Here is a 23,931-nt window from a genome sequence, read left to right on the forward strand (position 1 = left end):
CCAGCAGATGTCGCTGTTGAGTAAAGGTTTCGAGCGTTTCAAAGGCCCCGACTCCAATGTTTCACTTGTCTCGGTGTTTCGAAAAGCCTCGGTTTGCCCATCACTACTTTAAATACATTAGGTCTCAAAGTGTTAAACCATAGGACACTTCACTTTACGTATCTCCATGATAAACTGCAAATGTTTACTCTTCGCAAGCCCCCACCCCTCGCCCCTCGGCTTGAAGCAACGGCCCCGGTGGATGTAGGTTAAATGCTAATAGCATTTACGGTTAGGTTCCCGTGTCTTCCGGTCGTTTTTATTCTATTAATCCAGTCAACATTTACAAAACTATCTCCCCCAATAATTTTTGTTCGATTTTTGAACCTGGCTCATACTACTATCTTTTTCATAGAATAATTTTTCCCGATTTTTGCTACGTTTGAAACCAATCCGAAATGGGTAAACTAGCACTCCATTTACTTGCTTACGTCAATAAAAGTTTCCTGCAAATGTGCTCGCGGTAGCCGATTTACATGGAGCTAAATGAGCCATAGACTTTTATTGAATGAGCACAGGGCAGACTGCTTTTGTGGGATAATGAATTAAGGTCCTCAGTGACTCTGTTTCACCCCCACTTACATCAGATGGAAACGTCTTGTAGCCTATATGGTTCTGCGAATATTCCCCTTTCAAAGGCAAATGTTCAATAACGTATATTTTAGACACAGTTCTCAAGCTTTTATTTATTACATTATTAACAAGTCTTGTTAGATCACGTTATATCTATTACTAGGCGTTTGGCTTTGTAGGATGAACATATAAAACACAGGCCATATTTCTACAATGTTAAATTGAAGGCAGTGTGAATTTCGTGGCGTTTCGTTTGAATATAAAGTTGACAGTAAGCTATGGTTTTGTTTGTTTGTTTGTTTTATTTGGATCCCCATTAACTCCAGCATAAGCTGAAGCTATGGGTCCTACAATCTATCATGTGACAATACAATTTACAACATCACATTTCACACCATACACACAGAAAATATTCAGATTACAAATCATATTGACAATAAACACATTTAATCACACACCCAAAAGAAAAAATACAAAAAATAAATAATATTGAGAAGTTGACAAGATTACGCTACTCCAAATAGATTTTTAAATTTTGTATCATATCTATTTTTAAATAAAATATAATGAAAGCCCTACGACTGAATCTCTATTAATTGATCTTAATTATTGCAATGTCTTTGAAGGTAATGGTTCTTAAGTGATTTTTAAAAACCATACTGGGTGTTTTATTGTTTGATGGTATTTGGAAGAGCGTTCCATTCACACATTGCTCTATACCTGACTGAACGTTGAATCAATTTGGTTTTCACCTTCGGTAACATAAAACTACCTCCTACTGCATGCATTGTTGGATAGTGATGTATCTCATTGCTAAATGATAATTTTGAATATATAGTAAAAGGTGTTTTGTTTGTTATAACATTGTGCAAAAAGAACATTAGTGAATACAAAAATCTGTTTTTAACTGTAAACCATGAGAGGCTTCATGCATTTTATCCACATTTGATCTAAACCCACATGAGAGAGCCACACGTGCTGCTTTATTCTGTATTACTTGTAGTTTTCTTATATTAATTGTTGAGGTGCTGGACCAGACAACAGAACAATAATCAAGGTGTGAAAAAAACTAAGCATGAATTACTTGTTTGACAGTCTGTGGTGTAGTGTTTTGCGCACCTTTTAATACCAGACAAAGTGTTGCCCATTTTAGTTACCAGTTTTTGAACATGTCTATCCCAAGACAATGTATGATCTATCGTCACTCCCAAAAGTTTAGTCTCTTCTCTTTGCTTCACAGAATTTTTCTCTATGCTGAGTTCAAGTTTTGGTTTGGAACATAAAGAAAAAGGAGTTCCAACCACTAAACAAGTTGTTTTAGACACATTGAGAATCAATTTGTTACTCCTTATCCAGTCCACCACTAACAGTAGCTCTTTTTGAAGGTTTGTATTTAATTCACCAATATCAGTTTCTGCTAAATATATGGTGGAATCATCAGCAAACATTGAAAGGCTTGCTTTATCCAAAACCAATGGAAGATCATTGGTAAAGATTGAGTAGAGGAGCGGCCCAAGACAACTTCCTTGAGGCACGCCATGTTCCACAGCCCTTACCTCTGAAAAACTCCCATTAAAGTAAACTAATTGTCTTCTTTCTGTCAAATAACTTTCCATCCATAGTAATGCGGTTCCTGAAAAACCATCATCTTTCAATTTTTTAAATAATAAATCATGATCAATGATATCAAATGCTGCAGTAAAATCCAGCATTACAACACCTATTATTTTCCTTTCCTCCATATCCTTGAACCAGTCATCTACCATCTGAGTCAAGGCATGTGGCTATTGAGTGTCTTCCTCTATATGCATGTTGAAAATTTGTAATTACATAATTGTTAGAAAAATAAGACTGAATCTGTTCAGAAACAATTCTTTCCATTATTTTACCAAGAATTGGTAATAAACTTATTGGTCTACTGTTTGCGCCAGAGAAAGGCATTTTCTTATTTTTAGGTATTGGCACCACTTTACATATTTTCCATGCTCTCAAACATATATTTTCCTTAAAACACATTAATTATATGAGCAATAGTAGGAGCAATGATTGAAACTATTGGTTTAAGCAACTTATATTCAAAATAGTCAACACCAGGTGGTTTGTTTTTACAATTCATCAGAAGTAATTCCACTTTGGAACCGCTGACACTTGAATTTAAGTCTCCATTATGGAAGAGTTCGGTTACCAAAATAACTATTAAGCTTTCTTTGCCTGCATGGCGAGAACAACGACGGAGCTGTTCATGTTAACAGTTTATACACGATATCACAGACTTAATTACACCACATATCTGGCACATATCAGCACTCTGGCTGAGTGCGGCCGATCATGGCCGGTGCCGATTGCGTTGTACTGAAACAAATGGACTGAAAATGGTAAGAAAAACTCACATATCGTGATGTATAGCCTACCGTTACCGTCCGTGCTACAAAATTATACTGTGATGACGTAAATCTTAGAACAGACCAGCCCTATTTTTAACACATCTCTGTTAGCCTTCATCTTCCAGAGAGGTAAGAGAGAAGGGTGTAAACTGCCCTGTTATGAGGCTATCATAAATAGGACAATAAACCCCTGTTTCAGAACCATCCAGTCTCATGAACCTTTACTTGTAAATGTAAACAGAGAAGTGAGACCATGTTCTTCAACAATGGATAAAGATAAGTGTGCATTGGACAACTGATCATCAAATTCAAATCACATTTATTTGTATAACCCTTTTTACAAGCAATGTCACAGAGAGCTTCACATATTCCCATAGAACTGCCCCTCAACCAACCTAAACCCTCAAGGAACACAAGGAAAATTAGATAAAAATAGAAGAAAACTTGGGAGGTTTCCAAAGACAGTTGGTAAAAGAGAGGTGCAAAACACAAGCTCGCCCTGTTTGCATGTGTGTTCTGTCTTGTGTGTTTGTCTTGTGTTACGGCCTTTCCCCCTAGACAAGGTTTGTTTTAGTCATACATCAATGAAAGTTAAGTGACAAAGTGGAGAGATAGCAGTCTAACAGCAGAGGGATGGGATTTTGTAGTTGTAGGCCGGTAGTTCTTCCAGCTGTGGGTCATACAGAAGTTCTCAGGTGGTGACTGCTGGGACAGCTTGGCCCCAGACATCACTGCTTTGGAGTTTCTCTATTGTGAACATGCAGGTGACTCTTCAGATGGTCTTTTGTTTTACCTGAATAGTTACAGAGGTCACAGCTGTAGGGCCTCTCTCCAGTGTGGATCCTGCTGTGAACTGTTAAATTGCTAACATGGCTAAAGGTTTTACCACAGAGGTAACAAATGTAGGGCTTCTCTCCAGTGTGGATCCTGCGGTGAGTTGTGAAATGGCCAGCGTGGTTAAAGGTTTTACCACAGAGGTCACAGCTGTAGGGCTTCTCTCCAGTGTGGATTCTGCTGTGATCTGTCAAACCGCTAGAACGGCTAAAGGTTTTACCACAGAGGTCACAGCTGTAGGGCGTCTCTCCAGTGTGGATCCTTCTATGAGTCCTGAGTTGGCTTGCACGGCTAAAGGTTTTACCACAGAGGTCACAGCTGTAGGGCTTCTCTCCAGTGTGGATTCTGCAGTGATCTGTAAAATTTCTATTGCTGCCAAAGGTTTTACCACAGAGGTCACATCTGTAGGGCTTCTCTCCAGTGTGCATCCTGTGGTGAGTTCTGAAATGGCAAGCGTGGCTAAAGGTTTTACCACAGATGTCACAGCTGTAGGGCTTCTCTCCAGTGTGGATCCTGCTGTGAACTGTTAAACTGCTAGCATTAGTAAAGGTTTTACCACAGAGGTCACAGCTGTAAGGCTTCTCTCCAGTGTGGATCCTTCTATGAATTCTGAAATGGCTAGCCTGGCTAAAGGCTTTACCACAGAAGTCGCAGCTGTAGGGCTTCTCTCCAGTGTGGATCCTCATGTGCTTCTTGAGTTTACTGGGTGAGGAAAGGTTTTTCCCACATGTAGCACATTGATGTGTCTCCATAACTCAGCTTTCTCCTTGTTCTGTCTGGTCTTTCTGGATCCTGTCTTGTATCAAGTCTCTGGAAGCTTGTTTCTCTCTTGTGGATCCTCTGTCTAGTTACAACTGTTTCTGGTTGAGTCTCTCTCTGTAGTTTCTCTGGAGCCTTATGGTGTCTTCTCTGTCGAATCTCCGCCCACGATCAAGTATGATTGGCCAGTAGGGGATCTGGAAGAAACAGTTCCAAGTTAATTCAAACCTAAATATCCCACCTCCTCCCGAAAAAGCAATCCCCACAAAACTACAGTAACAAGCATTGAGTGGAGGGGCACAGTGCGTGCAGGTAGGTACTCTCATCTTCCGAAAAAACGTACCGGTACGTTTATTTTTTTTACCCGAAAAATCCACCCGGTACATTCTTATTTTGGACGGTACGTAATTTTTTTGGGGGGGGAAATCGAGACATAATTATAGAAAAATTCCATGTATTTTTTTCGGAAGGGAAGATAAATTTGAACTCTGATGTGAAAACGTTAGCTACCTTATCTAGCTAGCTACTGGCAAGTAGCTTACATTAGCCAACAACATTAGCTACCAACTGGTTGTCAGTGCAAACTAGTAAATGTTAGCCAGAGCCTCATTATGGCTCTGATGTTAGCTCTAGCTACTGTATATATTCACATAACGGTTCCCATTCAGCACACCAGCATGACAGTCACAACCTAAAGACAACGACCCTCTCATCGTCAAATAGAAATCCCAGGGCATTTACTTCTTTATATTTTGCAAACTCAAGTAAAGTAGATACTTTGAAGGTGTAACTAGTACTGGTGCAAGTTCAGGATTTTATGCCGCACAAGACGCGGAATATGAGGTGCTGCGAGATGATGTCATTAGGAATATCAAAGCACCTGCAATTGTGCTGCCGGGCAGTCGTGTCTAGTTTGTTGAGGTACCGTATACTAGTAGTCATGGCATGTTTGTTATTTGACAGATTTGTAACTATGTATTTCCAAGCTACAAGCATTGAAGTATTTTACTAGCAATGCTTTACTTGGTAGTGGTTGTCACGTTGACTGTAAGCTGTTTAAGGAAAAGTGATAGTACCCTATGTTTGTAACTAGACAGCCTCTTTTTACTTTGTAATAACATGAAAACCACTGGACATACTTAGTTATGTTGCAGTCATGTTGACTAAGTTTTTGAGGAAAGGTACTACCATATATTTGTAACAGCCTCTTTTTTTGAAAATTTCTAATAATGATTATGTACTTCCAAACTACAACTGTTGAAGTGTTTTCCTAGCAATGGTATGGTTGCTGTCCATTTCTATTCCTGATTGCAATTGACAGTAAAAGTTTATTTGTACTTATTATTTATTCCGGGGGGTACTTCTATTAGATTTTGAGGATTTGTCCGGAGGGTACTTTTATTCCGGGGGGTATTTTTATTCGGAAGATAAGAGTAGACAAGAGTAGGCGAGAGTAGCCGCTTGCAGTCGGGGAGGAGTTGAAAACGGCTCTGAAGTTGGACATTTCAGCTTCTCGTGGTTTGCTGCGTTAATGTCAGTCACAGCTGATTAAGCGCTGTTTGCTTGCTTATAAAGGCCTATAAAAAGTTTTTTCAATGTATTGCAACAAACGTGCTCACGAACTAAACTTTAACTCCACCCGTAAAATAATTCGCGATTTAGTTATTTTTGACCCTCTTAAATTTACCGTTGGACAGCTTGGGTATGAGACGGGAGGGCATGAGACGGGAGGCCGCAGGCTGCAGCCATACCCATCTAAACTTCCCGACCAAATTTTTTTGTGGGCGGGGAGAAGTTGGGGTGGCAGTCAGGCTATTGTTCCGATGCAGTGAGTGTTGAATGTGTCGGGGACAGTATCGACACCTTAGTACCAAGCAGCCCATCACTAATGTCGTGTACGATCTGGGTCTTCTTCCGAGTTTGTTTACAATAACATGTACATTAACAATAAAATGACTGTATTAGAACTGCAAAGTTTTAAAATCAAATTTCATTACTATACCATAAATAAATCACGGAATGTTTATAAGGACTCAACATATAGGCCTATTAGATCCACTACAGCAATACAGAACTCAGCACACTATCTTTATGCTGCCTACGAGGGCGGTCAAATTAAAGTTCACAAACTGTGTAGAGTATGTACCTGAGACTCACAATACTGTCTGCATCTAAATAACAAAATACTAGTCCCCACGAGCTAATAAAGACAAACACTGAATCTAGCTCACAACACAATCGAATTAAAGCTAGCTCTAGCTAAAGTAGCTAGCACCGAAATGAGTAAAAACAAGCACAAAGGCTCAAATCCTGGATACAACGTCAAAGCAATTGCACTTACCTTCACAGCTGTTAGAATTGCAACATAGCTCTGATCTTTAAATACATCAGGTCTCAAGGTATTTAAACGCTGGGACACTTCACTTTACTGTATGCAACTCAAAGAATGTCTAATATGCCTGAAAAAGGCTCTGGTAGAAACCTTGATCAGCAACGCTGCTATTGGCTGCTCACTTAAGTCTATGGTTGCTCACTGTGGCCAAAATGAGCGCCCTGTTTTTTCCACAACAGAGCCAACAGAGCAACAGCTTGCTCGGTCCGTGTACGTGAGTTTAATTCCTTTTTCATTATAACGGAACACGCATGAATACGAAAAACGTTTGTGAGTCAGTTTTTTCGTTTTTCTGCAAAAAAAACGATTTTGATGTGTTATTTTGTTTTCTCGTTTTTTAAACACAATCCATAAAACAACTTTATATTTGGATTTTTCTCACGTGGGTGGAGGTAAGCGTGAAATGCCTGTCTTTGGCCGAATGTGTCTTCAGCACTACCTGTTCCTTCAAAGTAAAAGTTTCCCCCATCTAACTCAATTAGCCTAATATGGGTTATTTATCAGTTACATTTTAGGGTCTCGCTGGATGACTCACTGGGTCACTCAAAGATATTGACCTTTTTATTCCTTAGATTAGTGGTCACCAATCCTGTTGCAGGAGAGCTCCCTTTGTGTATAGGTTTCACTCCACACGGCCTTAGCTGCCGTTAGTGAGTGGTTGCACAACTAACTAGCACACAAATGGTGTACTTTTCTCTGTTCCTTTGGGATGCAACATTCAAGTACCATACAAAGTCAAATACATTTCAACACCTAACTTCTCTGTCTGCATGAAATACTGTATCTTAAATATATCCAGATACATGTGTCAGTTATACTTCATTCATTTAAGAACTCTGAAATCCAAACAAACATTCATGCACTTAAACTTTATAAAAAATGTCATTTCTGAAGAAGGGTCATTTCAGGTTTCAAATCAATTTTATTACAGACAAATGCAAAAGGGCAACATGGCGTTAAACTTGGAGCTTTTTTTAATATATAAACTGTATGTCAACACTTAATAGGGCAACAAGGAACAGAGAAAAGTACACCACATGAATACCCCCCCCCCCTAATATGAGTACATCCTCCAAATGAAAACACTCCCCCCAAAAACAAGTCAACTCCCCCCAAATCGGATGACTTGCTCACTTCCCTCAATACAAAGACACGCTCCTCCAAATGTAAAACTACATTACATTTAACTCGAAACTACATTACATTAACTCAAACCGGAAATGGTTGGTACAACACTTTTATCACTGAATGAATGCAGTCTCTAATAGGGAATAAGAAATAGATTGACAGAAGTACAAAATGCAATAGCCTGACAGAGTTATGTGCACCAGGAAAGTTGTTTAGCTATCGAAGCATGTAGGAAGTACTTATGCAAAAGCATAAATTGCGTGTAACTTCAGGATGTCTATCAGAGGCCCATAACCACCATCAGACATAAATATGAATTATTGTGGGGTTTAGGAGTCTGATAGTGTTGACACAAAGTGTCAAGGTAAAGAACACTTTGATAAAAAGAGAAAGTTTGGGAGGTTGTATCAAAGAGTAGCTAATGAGTTTAGTAGATGTTAAATATATAGGCTACTAATTTGACTGAGAAAGGGGTTTTAATTAAATAAATATTGCACCCTGTTTAGTCCCAGTTCTAATGTCACAGGCACTGAACTAGTGTGTCCTATGGAGCTGGATTGTAGGCTACCTATTGGATTGTTTTATTCTTTTAAATATAATCTAACCTGATGTGAATGTCACTTTCTTGTGGACTTTATTGAATTTGCCATGTTTCATGAGGCACAAGCCTAATCCTATGTCCTTATGACATCATAATTGATTGACATGACAACAGCATACCATTCTACAACATTATACATATATGCATTGTACAAGCTCACTGGAGATCATTGCTACATAACTTTTTGAAGGAGTCTACATTTCCAGTCAATTGTTTATGAACTCACAAGATACTATTCAACAATAGCCTGCAAATCAATCCACTCTCCCATCTCAAAATGAGTGAGTATATTAATTTAATTAATATCAACTGCTGTAGTATTTTTCAAATGCTTTTGAATATTGTACAACATCATTACATGTCACCACCATCTGATTTAAACTCTGCCATGTCACATTTAGTATTTATACATTACATTTACATTACATTTAGTCATTTAGCAGACGCTCTTATCCAGACCGACTTACAGTAAGTACAGGAGCATTCCCCCGAGGCAAGTAGGGTGAAGTGCCTTGCCCAAGGACACTGTCATTTGGCATGCCCGGGAATTGAACTGGCAACCTTCAGATTACTAGCCCGATTCCATATCCACTCAGCCACCTGACTCCCCCGACAATATTAAAAAACTCTAAGCACAATTTGTATACATTATATAATTAAAATGACTTGAAACCCACAAAAACATGATAACTTCATGATGAATGTAAAGTCTGCCATTGCCCCCTCACCACCATCAGACTAAAATATGAACTATTGTGTAGTTTAGGAGTCTGATAGTGTTGACACAAAGTGTCAAGGTAAAAACACTTTGATAAAAAGAGAAAGGTTGGGAGGTTGTATCAAAGAGTAGCTAAGGAGCTTAGTACATGTTAAATACATTGGCCACTAATTTGTCTGCGAAAAGGGTTTTATTGAAATAAATATTGCACCCTGTTTAGTCCCAGTTCTAATGTCACAGGCACTGAACTAGTGCATCCTATGGACCTGGATTGTAGGCTACCTACATGATTGTTTAATTTTTTACAGTATTATCTAACCTGATGTGAATGTCACTTTCTTGTGGAATTTATTGAATTTAAGGTTAATCCTACATCCTTATGACATCATAATTGATTCCATGACATCAGCATACCATTCTAAAAAACTGCATGTGTAAACCATTTTACAAAGTCACTGCAGATCAATGCTACATTGCTTTAAAAACAATTCCAGACAAATGGTTAATGAACTCAATAGCTCGTAATTATATCACAATAACGTACATATCAATGCACTCCCACCTTGAAACATGAGTATGACAATATTGACTGCTGTAGTATTTTTTTCAAATGCCTTAGAATATTGTAGAACACAAAACATTCAATTAAATGACTATAGGTACATGATGCATATAGTAACAACATAGTTAAAGACGATAGCTAAGGTAGCTAGATTTAAACATACAGGATAATAAAGACAGAAAAGATGAGATAGATGGATGGGCAAAAATATTCATTATTCATGAATGTGTGTGTACTCTCTAGGGTCGTTTGAGGAGAAGTACGTGGAACTGAGCTGTCTTGGCCAAGGTGGCTTCGGCTCAGTCTACGCTGGACTCCGTATATATGACAATCTGCCTGTAAGAATGACAACACACACATACAAAAATATACACACAGGCACACACAGAGCAGTATATCATTTTTATAAATCAACATGTTGTATTTCGCCCCACCCATCTCTTTCGATAGGTGGCCGTCAAGCATGTTCCCATTGATAAGGTGATCAATACAACTGTGGTGAGTGGACTAATCCCCCTGTTACAATTCATATATTCCATTTTAGATTCTCATTCTGAATGATCTGTCATCCAAAACCAGTCTTCCAACAGATAACATCCCTATTGCAGCATGAACTCTAACTGGTTGTCTGTGTTCTCTGTGTTTAAGACCCTGCGTGGGAAGCTCCGCCAGCTCCCCCTGGAGGTGGTGCTCCTACTGATTGTAGGACAGGGAGGGGCAGACATGGCTGAGAAGGCCAGGGCTGAGGGGGTGAGGGGTGAGGCCAGGTTTGGAGACGGTCAGGCCGCAGTGGAGCTGCTGGACTGGTACGAGCTGGACCAAGAGCTCATTATAGTTCTGGAGAGGCCTGTACCCGCCGTGGAACTGTTTGACTATATCCAGGAGAGAGGAGGATATCTCCCAGAGGATCAGGCCAAGGTGAGTGTGTGCAGACAAGTTCATCACAGCCATCCACCTCCAAAGAGCTATTTGTGAAAGTCAACATTCATCCCCATTTGCCCTCCCTCTCCCAACTGTCCTCCATCTTTCTCTCTTTCTCTTTCTATAGATCATTCTGAGGCAGCTGGTTGAGGCCATGGTCAATTTTCACTCTTGGGGTGTCCTCCACCGGGATATTAAGCCAGAGAACCTTCTGGTCGAGACCGGATCTGCAGTTCCACGGATTAGGGTTCTGGACTTTGGCTGTGGCTGCATTATTCAAGAAGCACCTTACACCGAGTTCCTTGGTATGTTCCCTACTCTTGTATTTTCTCTCACCCCCCCCCCCCCCTCATCAATATTAAAGAGCAATATATCATCGAAGATTTACCATGATGACAAACACAAGGACTTGAGAGGAATTAAAGAAGGGACTCAGTTGCAATTGCACCCAATCACATGCGGACACACACTTCCATGTGCGGTTTAACTAAGGTTGTTTTGTGTGTGTGTGTCAGGGACCAAAATGTACATCCCTCCTGAATGGTACCTCCATGGCTCCTACCAGGCGGTTCCATCCGCTGTCTGGCAGCTGGGGGTACTGTTTTACAACGTGCTGTCTGGGATATTCCCCTTTCGCACACCCGACCAAGTCCTTTACTGCGATCCTATCCCTACCATGGATCGGTTTTCCAGCCGTAAGACACGCATCCACACGCAAACAAGAAAAATAAACATACACACTCACACAGAGGCACACACATGCTTTCTGTCTGTATCTAACTGACCAGAGTTTCCTCCACTTCTCTCATATTCTCTGCTATCTCTCTCTCTCCAGAATGTAAGAACCTGGTGAAAATATGTTTGGCAAAGTGCCCTGAAGACCGGCCTACTCTAGAGGAAGTCCTTCTCCACCCGTGGCTGCATCCAGAGGAGGAGAGGAAAGCAGGGAGACAGAACAAGAGAAAGAGAAAGGAAAGAAGAGATGCAGAGAGCAGCAGAGGAGGGGAGAGGAAGAGGAAGAGAGTGCTGGAAGAGAGACAGGATTCGGGGGAGTCTTCGACGGCACTGTCCCTTGAGGACGCCTCGTCTTCGTCCTCCCTCTCCCTGTCCCAGGGCAACACCAAGAGGTGTAGGGTAGATACCAGGAGCCCCGAGGTGTCCCCTAAAAACACCACTGCCACAACAATGACCCCACATGGTACACATGGAAGAGGTAAGACACACAAACACAGACAGTCACAGCCATGCACCAGTTTGAGTTCTCCTGGTCTTCCTTGCCCCTCGTGTTTTCTGTCTGTCTCCGTGGGTGTGTGTTCTGGTCTTGGTCTCTCTCTCTCCAGGCTCCCTGCACTCCTGTGTCTCATTCCAATCACCTTTTCTAGAGGTTGGTAAATAACTACTTTGGTTTTATAATATATTTCCCTGCTTTTGTGTCCATCCTCTACGACTGACAGTGGGATGTGGCCAAGACAAGGACCCAGAGGCGAAGCAGGGATCCATGGAAAGGGAGACAGAACTTGGCAGGTCAGTGGTAAACCTCCTAAACTTTGAACCTCATCAACTGAGTTTTCAGATGAAGCATTGATTCTGAGAAAGGCTGTGAGTGAGTAATGTTGTTCTCCCCAGGGCCCGTGCTGTGTCCACCATCCCAGAAATGAGTGATACAGCACTGCTGCCCAGAGGCCCTCTGCCTTTGCTACCCGAAGGCCCTCTGCCATTGCTGTCCAGAGGCCTGGTGCCCGTGCTGCCCAGAGTCCTTGTGCCCGTGCTGCCCAGAGGCCTGGTGCCCGTGCTGCCCAGCACCGAGCCCTCTGCTCCTCCTGCGCCCCCAGCAGAGTCCTGGTCGACTCCAGCACCCCCAGAGCACCGTGCACATAAGAATCCCAGCCTTGGTCACCACCACCGACCTCCTGAGCACCTCTGCACAGCCAGACGGCCTCCAGGTCTGCCTCCAGAGCTGCCCCGACTTTTCACTCTGCCTCCTGGCCGGCCTCCAGAACTGCCCTGGCCTTCGTCCCTGCCCCCCGGTCGTCCTCCCGACCTCCCCACTGTCCCTTTCTCCCCCCATCGCCCTCCAGACACCCCCCCCCCAAAAAAAAAAAAAACAACATTCAGGAGAGAGTAGGATATCTCCCTGAGGATCGGGTCAAGGTGAGTGTGTTTACAAGTTTATACTCACAAACCCGTGTCTGGAATAATACAAAATCCTGTAGAAAACAATTACAGATCACAAAGCACAGGATCCAGAAAAGCTGTCAAAGGAAGGTTGGAACAAGGTTCTTATGGAGCCATATGAACACCGGATTGGACGGGAACAGAAGTGTGAATGATGTTGAACAGCATGAATGAAGCTGACAAGTCCATGGAAAATGGACACCTGAATGAATGATACTAGTGGGGAGAAACAGAAGGGAAGACCAAGGAAGACGTCTCCCAGAGGATCAAGCCGAAGATATCTCCCAGTGATTTAAGCCGTAAGACATGCATCCACACGCAGGAAAAAAATATAACATGCACATTCACACGAGACACACATTGCCTGTATCTAGCTGAACACAATCCCCTCCACTTCTCTCATATTCTCTGCTATCTGTCGTTCTCTCTTTCCTTTTCTCTCTTCAGAAGATATGAACCTACAGAAGGAGGCGGTTTGGCAAAGACCTGCCCACTCTGGAGGGAATTCTGCTCCACCCTTGGCTGCAGCGGTCCAGCCCCTCCCCTTCACCTCTGGGAACACACCATGGGTTGGTGTGCAGCTCATCCACTGCCTCACCACCACAGACCACCTGGGACAGAACATCTGTTTTTTTTTTAAAACATCCCAAGCATATTTACTTCACACTAAATAAATAACGCCATATATGCTTAACTAGTCTGTTTATTGCTGGGAATTTAAATCTCCAAATACGGATTTCAAATGAAAGTGATTTTCTGTCCTTTTGAGCTCATACTAGAATAGTGCCCATGTCCGTGATGCAGACGGTGATTGAGATAGTTGTAAGCTAATTCAATGACACACAGGCAGCCATTATTATCAAGTTGTCGATATAACGCTCGTCATGGCTCGCGCTACTGCAGGCTCAATCTGTGTTTGTCGTGTGTCTATCCTCTTCCATGTTTGAGATGTTCTATAGTACATTTCCCTAGTTAAAAAGAACTTCCTCCATGGTTGCTCCCGATGGGCAGGCTAGCGCCTTGCATGGCAGCTGGTGTATGGGTGTGAGCCTTCCTTCCTGACGCAGAAGGAATGGGACATCTCGTGTCCATGCCTCCACACGATTACTGTGGTTAAAATACAGACATATAACACTGTCACAAATCAGTCTGGGTTACTTTTCTGCTTGGTAGAGGCCACTGGCTAATCCCACCTGACTGAGTGACCTCCTGACGTGAAGTCCAGTTTGCCCATCATCTGGGTGTGAAAACCGTTCTGCCGCAGAACGTCCATCCATGTGGTAGCATTGGGATCCAGGCACTTAGTTATTCCATGACCGGGTCAGGTGAACAAAACGGCCATTCCACATAGCTGAAAGCCCACAAAGTCATGTAAGTCCATTCTTCCACTACTGATAGGTGTTGTACATTGGAAACCGTACCTGAACGGGAGGGGCAGCAGATTGGAGAGTTGGTGTAGGAATTGAGGAAGGTAGCACCCAGCTCCCTCATGACGTTTATGTATGGAAGCTGAACCACCCTATTCCCAGGGTCTACAGTCAGTCAGCCGTCCTTTGTATAAAATGGAAATTACGCTCCAAAGAGGAAACTCCTTCTGTTTCATACTGTCAATTTAACCTTAAAGGGATCATAGAATGCAAAACCGTGTTTACCTTGTCATAGTTGAGTAATTACAGTCTGGTGGGTAAAATGGACATACAGAGAACTTCATGTCCTAAAGAGGTGTCCCATTGACAGCTCTTTTCTATGCATATCTCCCAATTTGAAACTGCCGCTGGAAAACGGACAGTGATAAGTGGAATAACCGGAATCCCCCCCCTCCTCTTCATAACTAAAAAGGTTAATCTTTTTTCCACAATCAAATTGGCCAAACAAGTAATAGATGTTTATTTAGCAAGTTTCACAGAAAAAAAGGCTTTTATACGGGCTACTACTACGGACCATAGCTCACTGATTGTAAAAACATTTCAGAAATTCAAGTTACTCCTAAGAACAATGCTTCTCCACCAAAAAGTTTACAGTTTTAATTGACAAAATGGACAACACATATAAAGAAACTTCATTTATGCAACAAACCTGCCGCAGCCTGCTCCATCTAAACCGGATGAGTGCGGCAGATTATGGCCGGTGCAAATTGCATTCTATTAAAACAGGTCTACAAATGTTAAGAAAAACTCATTTATCGTGATATATAGCCTACAGTTACCGTCCGTAATACAAAATTATACAGTTTTGTACATTTTAGGACACAGGCCTGCCGCCCAGCCCTTTAACACATCTCTGTTCCAGACTTCATCTTCAAGTGAGGTAGGAGAAGGGTGTAAACTGCCCTGTAACAGGCTATCGTCTTGTAAATAGGACAATAAACCCCTTTGTTTCAGAACCATCCAGTCCCTTGACCCCTTACTTGCTAATGTAAATACTGAGAAGTGCGTCCATATTTTCAACAATGGATCAGTGTGCATTGGACGACCACAATCATCAAATTCAAATCAAATGTATTTGTATAATAACCCAGGTTCTCTCAGGTGGTGACGGCTAGGAAAGCTTGGTCCCAGACATCACTGCTTTGTTGTTGTTTTTATTGTGAACACGCAGGTGACTCTTCAGATGGTCATTTGTTTTACCTGAATAGTTACAGAGGTCACAGCTGTAGGGCCTCTCTCCAGTGTGGATCCTGCTGTGAACTGTGAAACTTCTATTACTGCTAAAGGTTTTACCACAGAGGTAACAGATGTAGGGCTTCTCTCCAGTGTGGATTCTGCAGTGAACTCTGAAACTTATATTACTGCTAAAGGTTTTACCACAAAGGTCACAGCTGTAGGGCTTCTCTCCACTGTGGATCCTGCTGTGAACTGTAAAACTTCTATTACTGCTAAAGGTTTTACCACAGACGTCACAGCTGTAGGGCTTCTCTCCAGTGTGGATCCTGCTGTGATCTGTGAAACTGCTAGCATGGGTAAAGGTTTTACCACAGAGGTCACAGCTGTAGGGCTTCTCTCCAGTGTGGATCCTGCAGTGAACTGTGTAACTGCTAGCATGGGTAAAGGTTTTACCACACAGGTCACAGCTGTAGGGCTTCTCTCCAGTATGGATCCTGCTGTGAACTGTGAAATGGCCAGCGTGGCTAAAAGTTTTACCACAAAAGACACAGCTGTATTGCTTCTCTCCAGTGTGGATCCTGCTGTGAACTGTGAAATTGCCAGCATGCCTAAAGCTTTTACCACAGAGGTCACAGCTGTAGGGCTTCTCTCCAGTGTGGATTCTGCGGTGATGTGTCAAACTGCTAGCACGGCTAAAGGTTTTACCACAGAGGTCACAGCTGTAAGGCTTCTCTCCAGTGTGGATCCTGCTGTGAACTGTGAAATGGCCAGCCTGGCTAAAGGTTTTACCACAGAGGTCACAGCTGTAGGGCTTTTCTCCAGTGTGGATCCTCATGTGCTTCGTGAGGCTACTGGATGAGGAAAGGCTCTTCCCACATGTGTCACAGTGATGTGTCTCCATAACTCAGCTCTTTTTAGTTCTCTGTCTGGTCTCTCTGGATTCTGTATCAAGTCTCTGGAAGCTTGCTTCTCTCTGGTCGATCCTCTGTCTGGTTACTGCTGTTTCTGGTTGAGTCTTTCAATAGTTGAGTCTCTCTCTGTGGTCTCTCTGGTTGAGTCTCTGTAGTCTCTCTGGAGCCTTAAGGTGTCTTCTCTGTCTAGTCTCCACCCATGATCAAGTATGATTGGCCAGTAGGGGATCTGGAAGAAACAATTCCAAGTTAATGAGAACTCAGCTTTCACATATACTCAACATCTGATAACCAATTAACTGGCCTGAATACGTCCACTATTGCAAACATTGTACATTTTAAAAAAAATCATGCATTACATACAGAGCATGATGACACTTTGTATGATTTTAAATGATTCATTATCACACTAGCATTTAATGATCACGCCACACATTTACACCGCACTGAACTGTAAGTAAAGTTACAAAAAAACTTGACCAATATAATATAATTGCTGCAGTAAAGGCTTCATTTGCAACAGGACATTACTGCAAGAAATATACAATTTAGCTTCGATTTACAGTATTACCCTAGCTCTGGCCCTTCTCTGAGTGCCACCACACATTCTAACTCCTCTCCCTTGTCCCACTCCTCTCTCTTGTCCTGGTACTTGTCTTCCTCTCCCTTGCCCTTGTCCCACCCCTCTCCCTTGTCCTGGTACTTGTCTCCCTCGTGCAGGTATTACTGTATTCTTACTTTCTTCGTATTGCTCTATATTGTTCTTTTTCCACACGAGATCAGCTTAAAGAGGTCCTCTTTACGGTCTATACCATATGGTCATGCAATTGAAAGAACCTCAACACCTGAGTGTTTCATAGTTGGGAATCAGCTGTGATTTACAGTATTTGCATAACTTCAGCTGTTTGTCCGTAGCAATGGAATAAAATACAAGGGACATATCTGTGTTTCAATTCACAATATAAACAGCTGTTCACTGTGACTTTAGCCAATAATTTAGGTTTTAAACATGATGTTATCTGTATTGCTGACAGTGTGAAAGCATTGGTAAAGTGGGCAGTAAAAATCGACTGCTTTGGTCTTGGTTGAGCTTGTGTGTAAAAGAAGTTCAAGCATTTAAAATGTGTGTTTACTCTATGCATTTTGTGTCAAAGCAACAAGAAAATTGTTAATTGTACAGCCTACACAGACGGATTTTGTGCTAACTGTTAAGAGTTTAGGAAACGTGTTAAAGGTGTTGAAAAAACTCATAGTGATTGTAAAAAACTGTAATAGGGAGTGGACAGGCTCTCCTGTCTCGCGTTTTTTTTTTTTTTTCAAAAAAAGGAAAAACTGATTTTGACTTGTTATTTTGTCTTTTACACATAAACCGTAAAACTACTTGATATTTCGATTTTTCTCACGTGGGTGGAGCTAAACTTGAAAAGGCCTGTCATTGGCCAAATGTATAGTCAGCACTACTTTTTTCTTTCAAAGTAGAACATTTCCCCTTTAACTTGATCATTATACACAACCACAATTCCTCAAAAGTTGGGAAGTTGTGAAACAGAAATTAAAACACAGAATACAATGATTTTCAAATCTCATAAACCCAAATGTTATTCACTACAGAAAACATATCAAATGTTTAAACTGATGAAATGTAACATTTTAAGGAAAATATATACGGTGATTATGAATTTGATGGGAACACATCTCAAAAAGGTTAGGACAATGTTCACCAATGTGCATCATTCCCTCTTTTAACAACAGTCTGTATCTGTCTGGGAACTGAGGAGACCAGTTGCTGCAGTTGTGGGAGAGGAATGTTGTCCCTTTTGTGTCTGATACAGGATTCTTGCCGCTCAATGGTCCTATTTTGTTTCATGATCCACCAAATGTTTTTAGAGGGGCCTGAGGAGGGAGCACTGCAATTGGACCCTATTGGGCCTCACTGCTAGCCTGGCTGCCAGCCCAACTTGTCCCCGCCCACAAAAAATTTGGTCGGGAAGTTGGGTCTGGAGGGTCTCGTATTGGGGAACAACTACAGAAAACCAGAATCTGGGCGTACCAATGAAATTGCCAGGGCGGGCTTTATACGATGATGGACAGATGATCAACAGTAACGTAATCACCCACGTCACAAAAGAGCTCTTAAGTTGAATTCGTTTTGAACAAACATCATATTACGTTGCTCTGATTGGTTGTAGGTCTATCCAATTGAGCGAAGAGGCATTTGTTTTCCAGGCTTGTTTGAAACACGCCCCGTAGTCAAAGCCCAACGGAGAGTTCTCAGACTCGTATTCTGACTAGAATTATGAGTATGACAATGTCTGGCTACCTCACTGCTAGCCTGGCTGCCAGCCCAACTTCTCCCCGCCCACAAAAAAATTTGGTCGGGAAGTTGGGTCTGGAGGGTCTCCTATTGGGGAACAACTACAGAAAAACAGAATCTGGGCGTACCAATGAAATTGCCAGGGCGGGCTTTATACGATGATGGACAGATGATCAGGAGTAACGTAATCACCCACGTCACAAAAGAGCGCTTAAGTTGAATTCGTTTTGAACAAACAACATATTACGTTGCTCTGATTGGTTGTAGGTCTATCCAATTGAGCGAAGAGGCATTTGTTTTCCAGGCTCGTTTGAAACACGCCCCGTAGTCAAAGCCCAACGGAGAGTTCTCAGACTCGTATTCTGACTAGAATTATGACAGTATGGAGTATGACAACGTCAGGCTACCACTGCGCCACTGAGCACTTTTCATAGAAATGAATGGGGACGACATCTTTAAAGAGCAGTGTTGATTTGTTTATTAAACTACAGTATTTAAGTCTTTGCTTCGGGTACGAGTCTTTGGATCATCATTGACATTGGATGTGATCAACATAAGCTCAGAAGAGGAAAGGATTTGTTTACTTTATTCACTTTCGCGTGACTGCTGGGTTTAGTATAGTAAGACGTAAATAAGATTTGTTCACAATTGACAAATACAGGTTTTGTTATTTGTACTTTTTTCGGCCACGAGAAAATGAACAAATCTCACTGAGAGGACTCGTTATTCGCGAGTCATACTGATTCGTTCAAATCGAAGGAACATGCAGCAATACAGAAGCACACTAGCTTTATGCTGCACGAGGGTGGTCAAATTAAAGGTTCACAAAACTGAAGTAGGTACATTGAGACTCACAACACTGTCTGCATCTGAATAGCAAAAAATCATATGACAAACACCTTTCCCAACGTACTAACATATCCCCATTATAGACAAAACATCGAGCTAACAACACAATGGATGTAAAGCTAGCTAGCACCAACATTTTATGATGGCACTTACCTTCATAGCTGCCTGTTAGAACTGCAACAGAGTTTAGATTTTTCAATACATTAGATCTTAATGTTAAAACATCGTAGGGACACTATGATTTTCACTATGATTTTCTCCACGATAAGCTACATTGATTCAGAGCTCACGTAACCGGGGGTTGTGGATACAAACCAATGACTGTAAAATAGCCTACGTTTTAAAGTAAACGATACAAACACCCGACATGCAGTTGCACATTTGAAATACCAAGTGGCACCAGAACGGTAAAAATGCTACAATAATAGGATTCTTCTCACCAGAGTACTGTTGATATAGCCTGAAGCTGTCATACTCATAATTCTAGTCAGAATATGAGTCTGAAAACTCTCCGTTGGGCTGTGACTTTGGGGCGTGTTTCAACCATAGAGTAAATATAACTAGAGACAGCTACTAACTTCTGTCTTTCAAGATGGCGTCCCCATTCATTTCTATGAAAAGTGCTCAGTGGCGCAGTGAAGCAAGCGAGAGCTCCTAATGGACCGCGCCATCTTTCCAGACCGACTCGTCCGGTCTTGCGCAGAAGCTTGTTCCTAGCTCCGAAACTCGTGCATGCTTGCAACTAGCTGTATACGTCATACTTTGCGACAACCAGTCGCGAGCTTGTGAGCTGGAGCTAAGGCATTGCAGAAAACTGTCAGAATGTGGTACAAGTCCGATCAAGAAGCAGATAGCCTACATGTGAACTTTACGAAAATCAATATTAGTACGGTAGTATTATACGTGCAGGGCCTATACGTTGTTCTTTTTGCTTCGCGTTTATAGTTTAACTGCGTATGTATTGTGTCAGATAAATAAACTGTAAACCTGAATATCTGGTTCCGTCGTTGTTCTAGCTTTGCAAAGCAAATTAAGGCTGTAACTTTGTAACTATTATAATGATGATGAGTGTTGTTTACTATTACTAGCTTATTGTTAATGCCATCGTTGTGGTGTTAACTGACTTAAAGTTCTAACAATATAACGACCATAACAATATTGACGTTATCAGACATGATTTATTCATCTTTGTCTTTGCCTCATAACATGTCAACAATATATAATGACACCGTAACATGCCACGATATTATAACTAATTATATTATGCTATAATTACGTTTAGTCATGCCATGAGCTTAATAACCGTCATGTATGTGCAACCATTTGTTAAACGTGCTACAATAAATGCAGGCAGCTGTAGATTATCAAATCCTTTCTCCTTGTTCTCATTCAGCTCAGGTAAATCAGCGATTTGCTGATTCTCCCTTTTGTTCTCGTTCATTGTTCGTATCCGCGACCACGTTCCAGGAAACTTTTCTTGACGTAAGCAAATAAATGGGTTGCTAGTTTACCCATTTCGGATTGGTTTCAATCTTTGCAAAAATCAGGAAAAAAAATCTTCTATGAAAAAGCTAGTAGTATGAGCCAGGTTCGAGAATCGAACAAAAATTATTGGGGGAGATAGTTTTAGATATGTTGACTGGAGTTAGACATTTTGACAAAATGTTTTCCTTACTGCTTATGTAGTTTATGTGATGGATGGGCTGGTAATACTAGACCAGTTTAGGAACCCATACCCTGTGCTCTGGGATTTCGGCAGGTCTGTACTGCACAGCAAGAGAGCCAGGGGAACCAGCACTACTCACTCAAAAACACACTTATGTCTGTTTTTAACCAACGTATATGGCGAAGGAGAGTGTATCTAACCAGTAACCATACAAGGGTAGTCATTAGGTGTTTCCTGTGTACTCCCTCACTCTCACCAGGCCAGGCAGGCTTCTGCAGGCGCCTGTTCAGCACCATGTCCTTCTCCTACTGCAACATGGGCACCTGTGACTATGCCAGCCCAAGTCCCACTGGTTTTCCACTATGGCAGCTGTGCCCATGATGCCTTGGGCTGGCGAAGAGATAAAGGAGCACACCAGCCGCTGTGTGGTGTGTGAAGTGACCACCCCGGCCGTAACTATACACAGTCAGGACACCAGCACGCCCCAGTGCCCCCCCATGCTGGAGTTTGTGTATGGGACTTTTTCCTTATGGTAAGAATAACAATGTATTTTGGGGCTTAGCGTGTCTACCTGTCACATTATGCAAGCCTGTGTGTGGAAGTGCCTGTTTGTAACGCATACGTACTGAACCTTGCAGCACACAGGCGCTGGTGATGAGGGGGGTGGGCAGTCTCTGACATCGTCAGGAAGCTGCCTCTGAGACTTTCGTGCCCAGCCATTTGTGGAGTGCCAGGGACCGCACCACAACATGTCTATCAATGATTTACTGTCAGGAGTGGATCTCACCAAGTTCTACCGATACCTGGGTTCCCTGACCACGCCCACCTGCAACGAGGCAGTGGTGTGGACGGTCTTTCAGGAGCCAATCAGGATCAGCAGAGAGCTGGTGAGTCATCAGAAATTTAGTGCCACTACTGCCAACATCTACAGTTTCTGGCTGACGCTAGTGGACAGGAGCGGACAGTCCAGCTCCTCCTCACAGGCCACGCTCAAGGATGAGAGGCAGCATACAGTAGTATTGGATTCAGCAACTGACGTATTTTGTTTTGTAAATTGGCTGTAAGCTTTTAATCATGTAGATAACCAAAATGGAAAGGTTTTAAAACGAGTGTCTGTTGCCAAGGATGGTGTACATAAACACCTTTTGGTAGCAGGAAACACTTCACCAGGCAGTATATATCAGTACAGTTTAGTATGTAATGGCTTTCAGTGCCTCATTAAAAAACTTGAAGTAAACTGAGAGGAAAACTTGAAGAATCCCAAACCAGTATAACCGTTTAAACTGAAGTGAACTGGTGCTATATAGTTCATGACATCATTTATTACATGCAGTACAATGTCTCATGTGGATTTGGTTTTGATTCTGAAAGTAAACAGTTACAGAACATAGAGCACTGACCCTAGATCAAAGGAAGGTTGGAACAAGGTTTTTATGGAGCCAGATGGACACTGGATTGGCCAGGAACAGACGCGTGATTTTGTGTGATGTTGAACAGAGATGAATGAAGCAGACAAGTACATGGAAAATGGACACCTGAATGAATGATGCTAGTGTGGAGAAACACACAACTACACAGGCACATCCAGTACACACACGGTCCTATGGTGTACGTAACACCATGAGAGAGGAAGATATCTCCCAGGGATCCAAGCCGTAAGACTCATCCACACGCAGAACAAATAAAAGAACATGCACACTCACACAAGACACACATTGTTTGTATCTAGCGGACCACAATCCCCTCCACTTCTCTCATATTCTCTATCAATATTTCTCTCTTTCCTTTTCTCTCTTCAGAAGATATGAACCTACAGAAGAGGTGTTTGGCAAAGATCTGCCCACTATGGAGGGAATTCTGCTCCATCATTGGCTGCAGATATATACACTTTAAAATAAATAAATAATGGAGAATATGATTTATGTAGTATGTTTCTTTCTTTGTATTTATATTCTTGAAACAGATCTTCAAGAGCATCTTCTGTGTTTTTAGTTCATACTAGTGCAATGGCCGTGATGAAGATGGTGATTGACATGCTGATTTGTTTATTCAGTGACACACTAATCAGTGACTCACAGATGCACACACAGATTCCTGGAATTATGAGTAGGCCTAGTGCAGTGCCCATGCCTGTGATGCAGCTGATTGATTCAGATGTCGTTAATTGATTTGTTGACACACAGAAACAGTAGCTGTCTACTTGTGCACTTCGAGCACAGACTTTCAGTGCTTCACGCACACCATCAGAATTCAGTGCACTGAAAGTACCCGGATGGCGCACTGCAAACGGTCCAAAAAAACTGTACAACGATGGACACTACCAGAGCCTGTTTAAGGAAAGCCTTCCCACTCCCAGCTGTGTTGTTGATGCCTCGAGAGAAAAGTGGAAGTAACCAGAGCTTGCCGTCAAGCAGTAGATCTGGTCGTACGATGTGTGACATCAATTACATTTTTAAAGGCGACTTTAAAGGCGACTTAAAAAAAATCTAACACCCAGTGGTG

General features: G+C 42.0%; 3 protein-coding genes across 4 annotated transcripts; 1 reads left to right on the forward strand and 2 right to left on the reverse strand.

The window, feature by feature from the left end:
• Positions 1–894: 894 nt before the first annotated feature.
• Positions 895–7,074, reverse strand: LOC146232734 (uncharacterized). The gene is made up of 2 exons (XM_084690159.1): positions 6,931–7,074; positions 895–4,786 (listed from the first exon to the last, which is right to left on the reverse strand). Exon 2 carries the CDS (start codon positions 4,580–4,582, stop codon positions 3,725–3,727), a length of 858 nt encoding a protein of 285 aa, XP_084546285.1. The 5' UTR covers positions 4,583–4,786; positions 6,931–7,074; the 3' UTR covers positions 895–3,724.
• LOC146232735 (uncharacterized) lies at positions 4,767–13,764 on the forward strand. Its single transcript, XM_084690009.1, has 11 exons — positions 4,767–4,777; positions 4,846–4,901; positions 10,234–10,328; positions 10,441–10,488; positions 10,639–10,908; positions 11,039–11,216; positions 11,427–11,606; positions 11,747–12,124; positions 12,366–12,435; positions 12,538–13,385; positions 13,534–13,764. Exons 1-10 carry the CDS (start codon positions 4,767–4,769, stop codon positions 13,034–13,036), a joined length of 1,785 nt encoding a protein of 594 aa, XP_084546135.1. The 3' UTR covers positions 13,037–13,385; positions 13,534–13,764.
• Positions 13,765–14,958: 1,194 nt separating this feature from the next.
• LOC146232736 (uncharacterized) lies at positions 14,959–20,422 on the reverse strand. 2 transcript variants are annotated; one of them, XM_084690157.1, is made up of 2 exons: positions 20,204–20,422; positions 14,959–16,829 (listed from the first exon to the last, which is right to left on the reverse strand). In XM_084690157.1, the coding sequence occupies exon 2, from the start codon at positions 16,588–16,590 to the stop codon at positions 15,625–15,627; it is 966 nt and encodes a 321-aa protein (XP_084546283.1). In that variant the 5' UTR covers positions 16,591–16,829; positions 20,204–20,422; the 3' UTR covers positions 14,959–15,624. The 2 variants fall into 2 exon arrangements, with proteins under 2 accessions (XP_084546283.1, XP_084546284.1); XM_084690158.1 differs by lacking the exon at positions 20,204–20,422 and adding an exon at positions 19,917–20,182.
• Between the last annotated feature and the right edge of the window lie 3,509 nt (positions 20,423–23,931).

Source organism: Hypomesus nipponensis, chromosome 24, assembly GCF_054491055.1.
Source record: "Hypomesus nipponensis isolate SF chromosome 24, ASM5449105v1, whole genome shotgun sequence".
In the NCBI taxonomy this organism is placed as follows: Eukaryota; Metazoa; Chordata; class Actinopteri; order Osmeriformes; family Osmeridae; genus Hypomesus; species Hypomesus nipponensis.

Bases quoted from the DNA above. Each gene is read 5' to 3' on its own strand.
- LOC146232735 (XM_084690009.1), top strand. The intron at 10,909-11,038 runs GTGAGTGTGTGC...CTCTTTCTATAG, and splicing joins TCCCAGAGGATCAGGCCAAG to ATCATTCTGAGGCAGCTGGT. The intron at 12,125-12,365 runs GTAAGACACACA...TACGACTGACAG, and splicing joins ACATGGTACACATGGAAGAG to TGGGATGTGGCCAAGACAAG.
- LOC146232736 (XM_084690157.1), bottom strand. From the start codon at position 16,590: ATGGAGACACATCACTGTGACACATGTGGGAAGAGCCTTTCCTCATCC.
- LOC146232734 (XM_084690159.1), bottom strand. From the start codon at position 4,582: ATGGAGACACATCAATGTGCTACATGTGGGAAAAACCTTTCCTCACCC.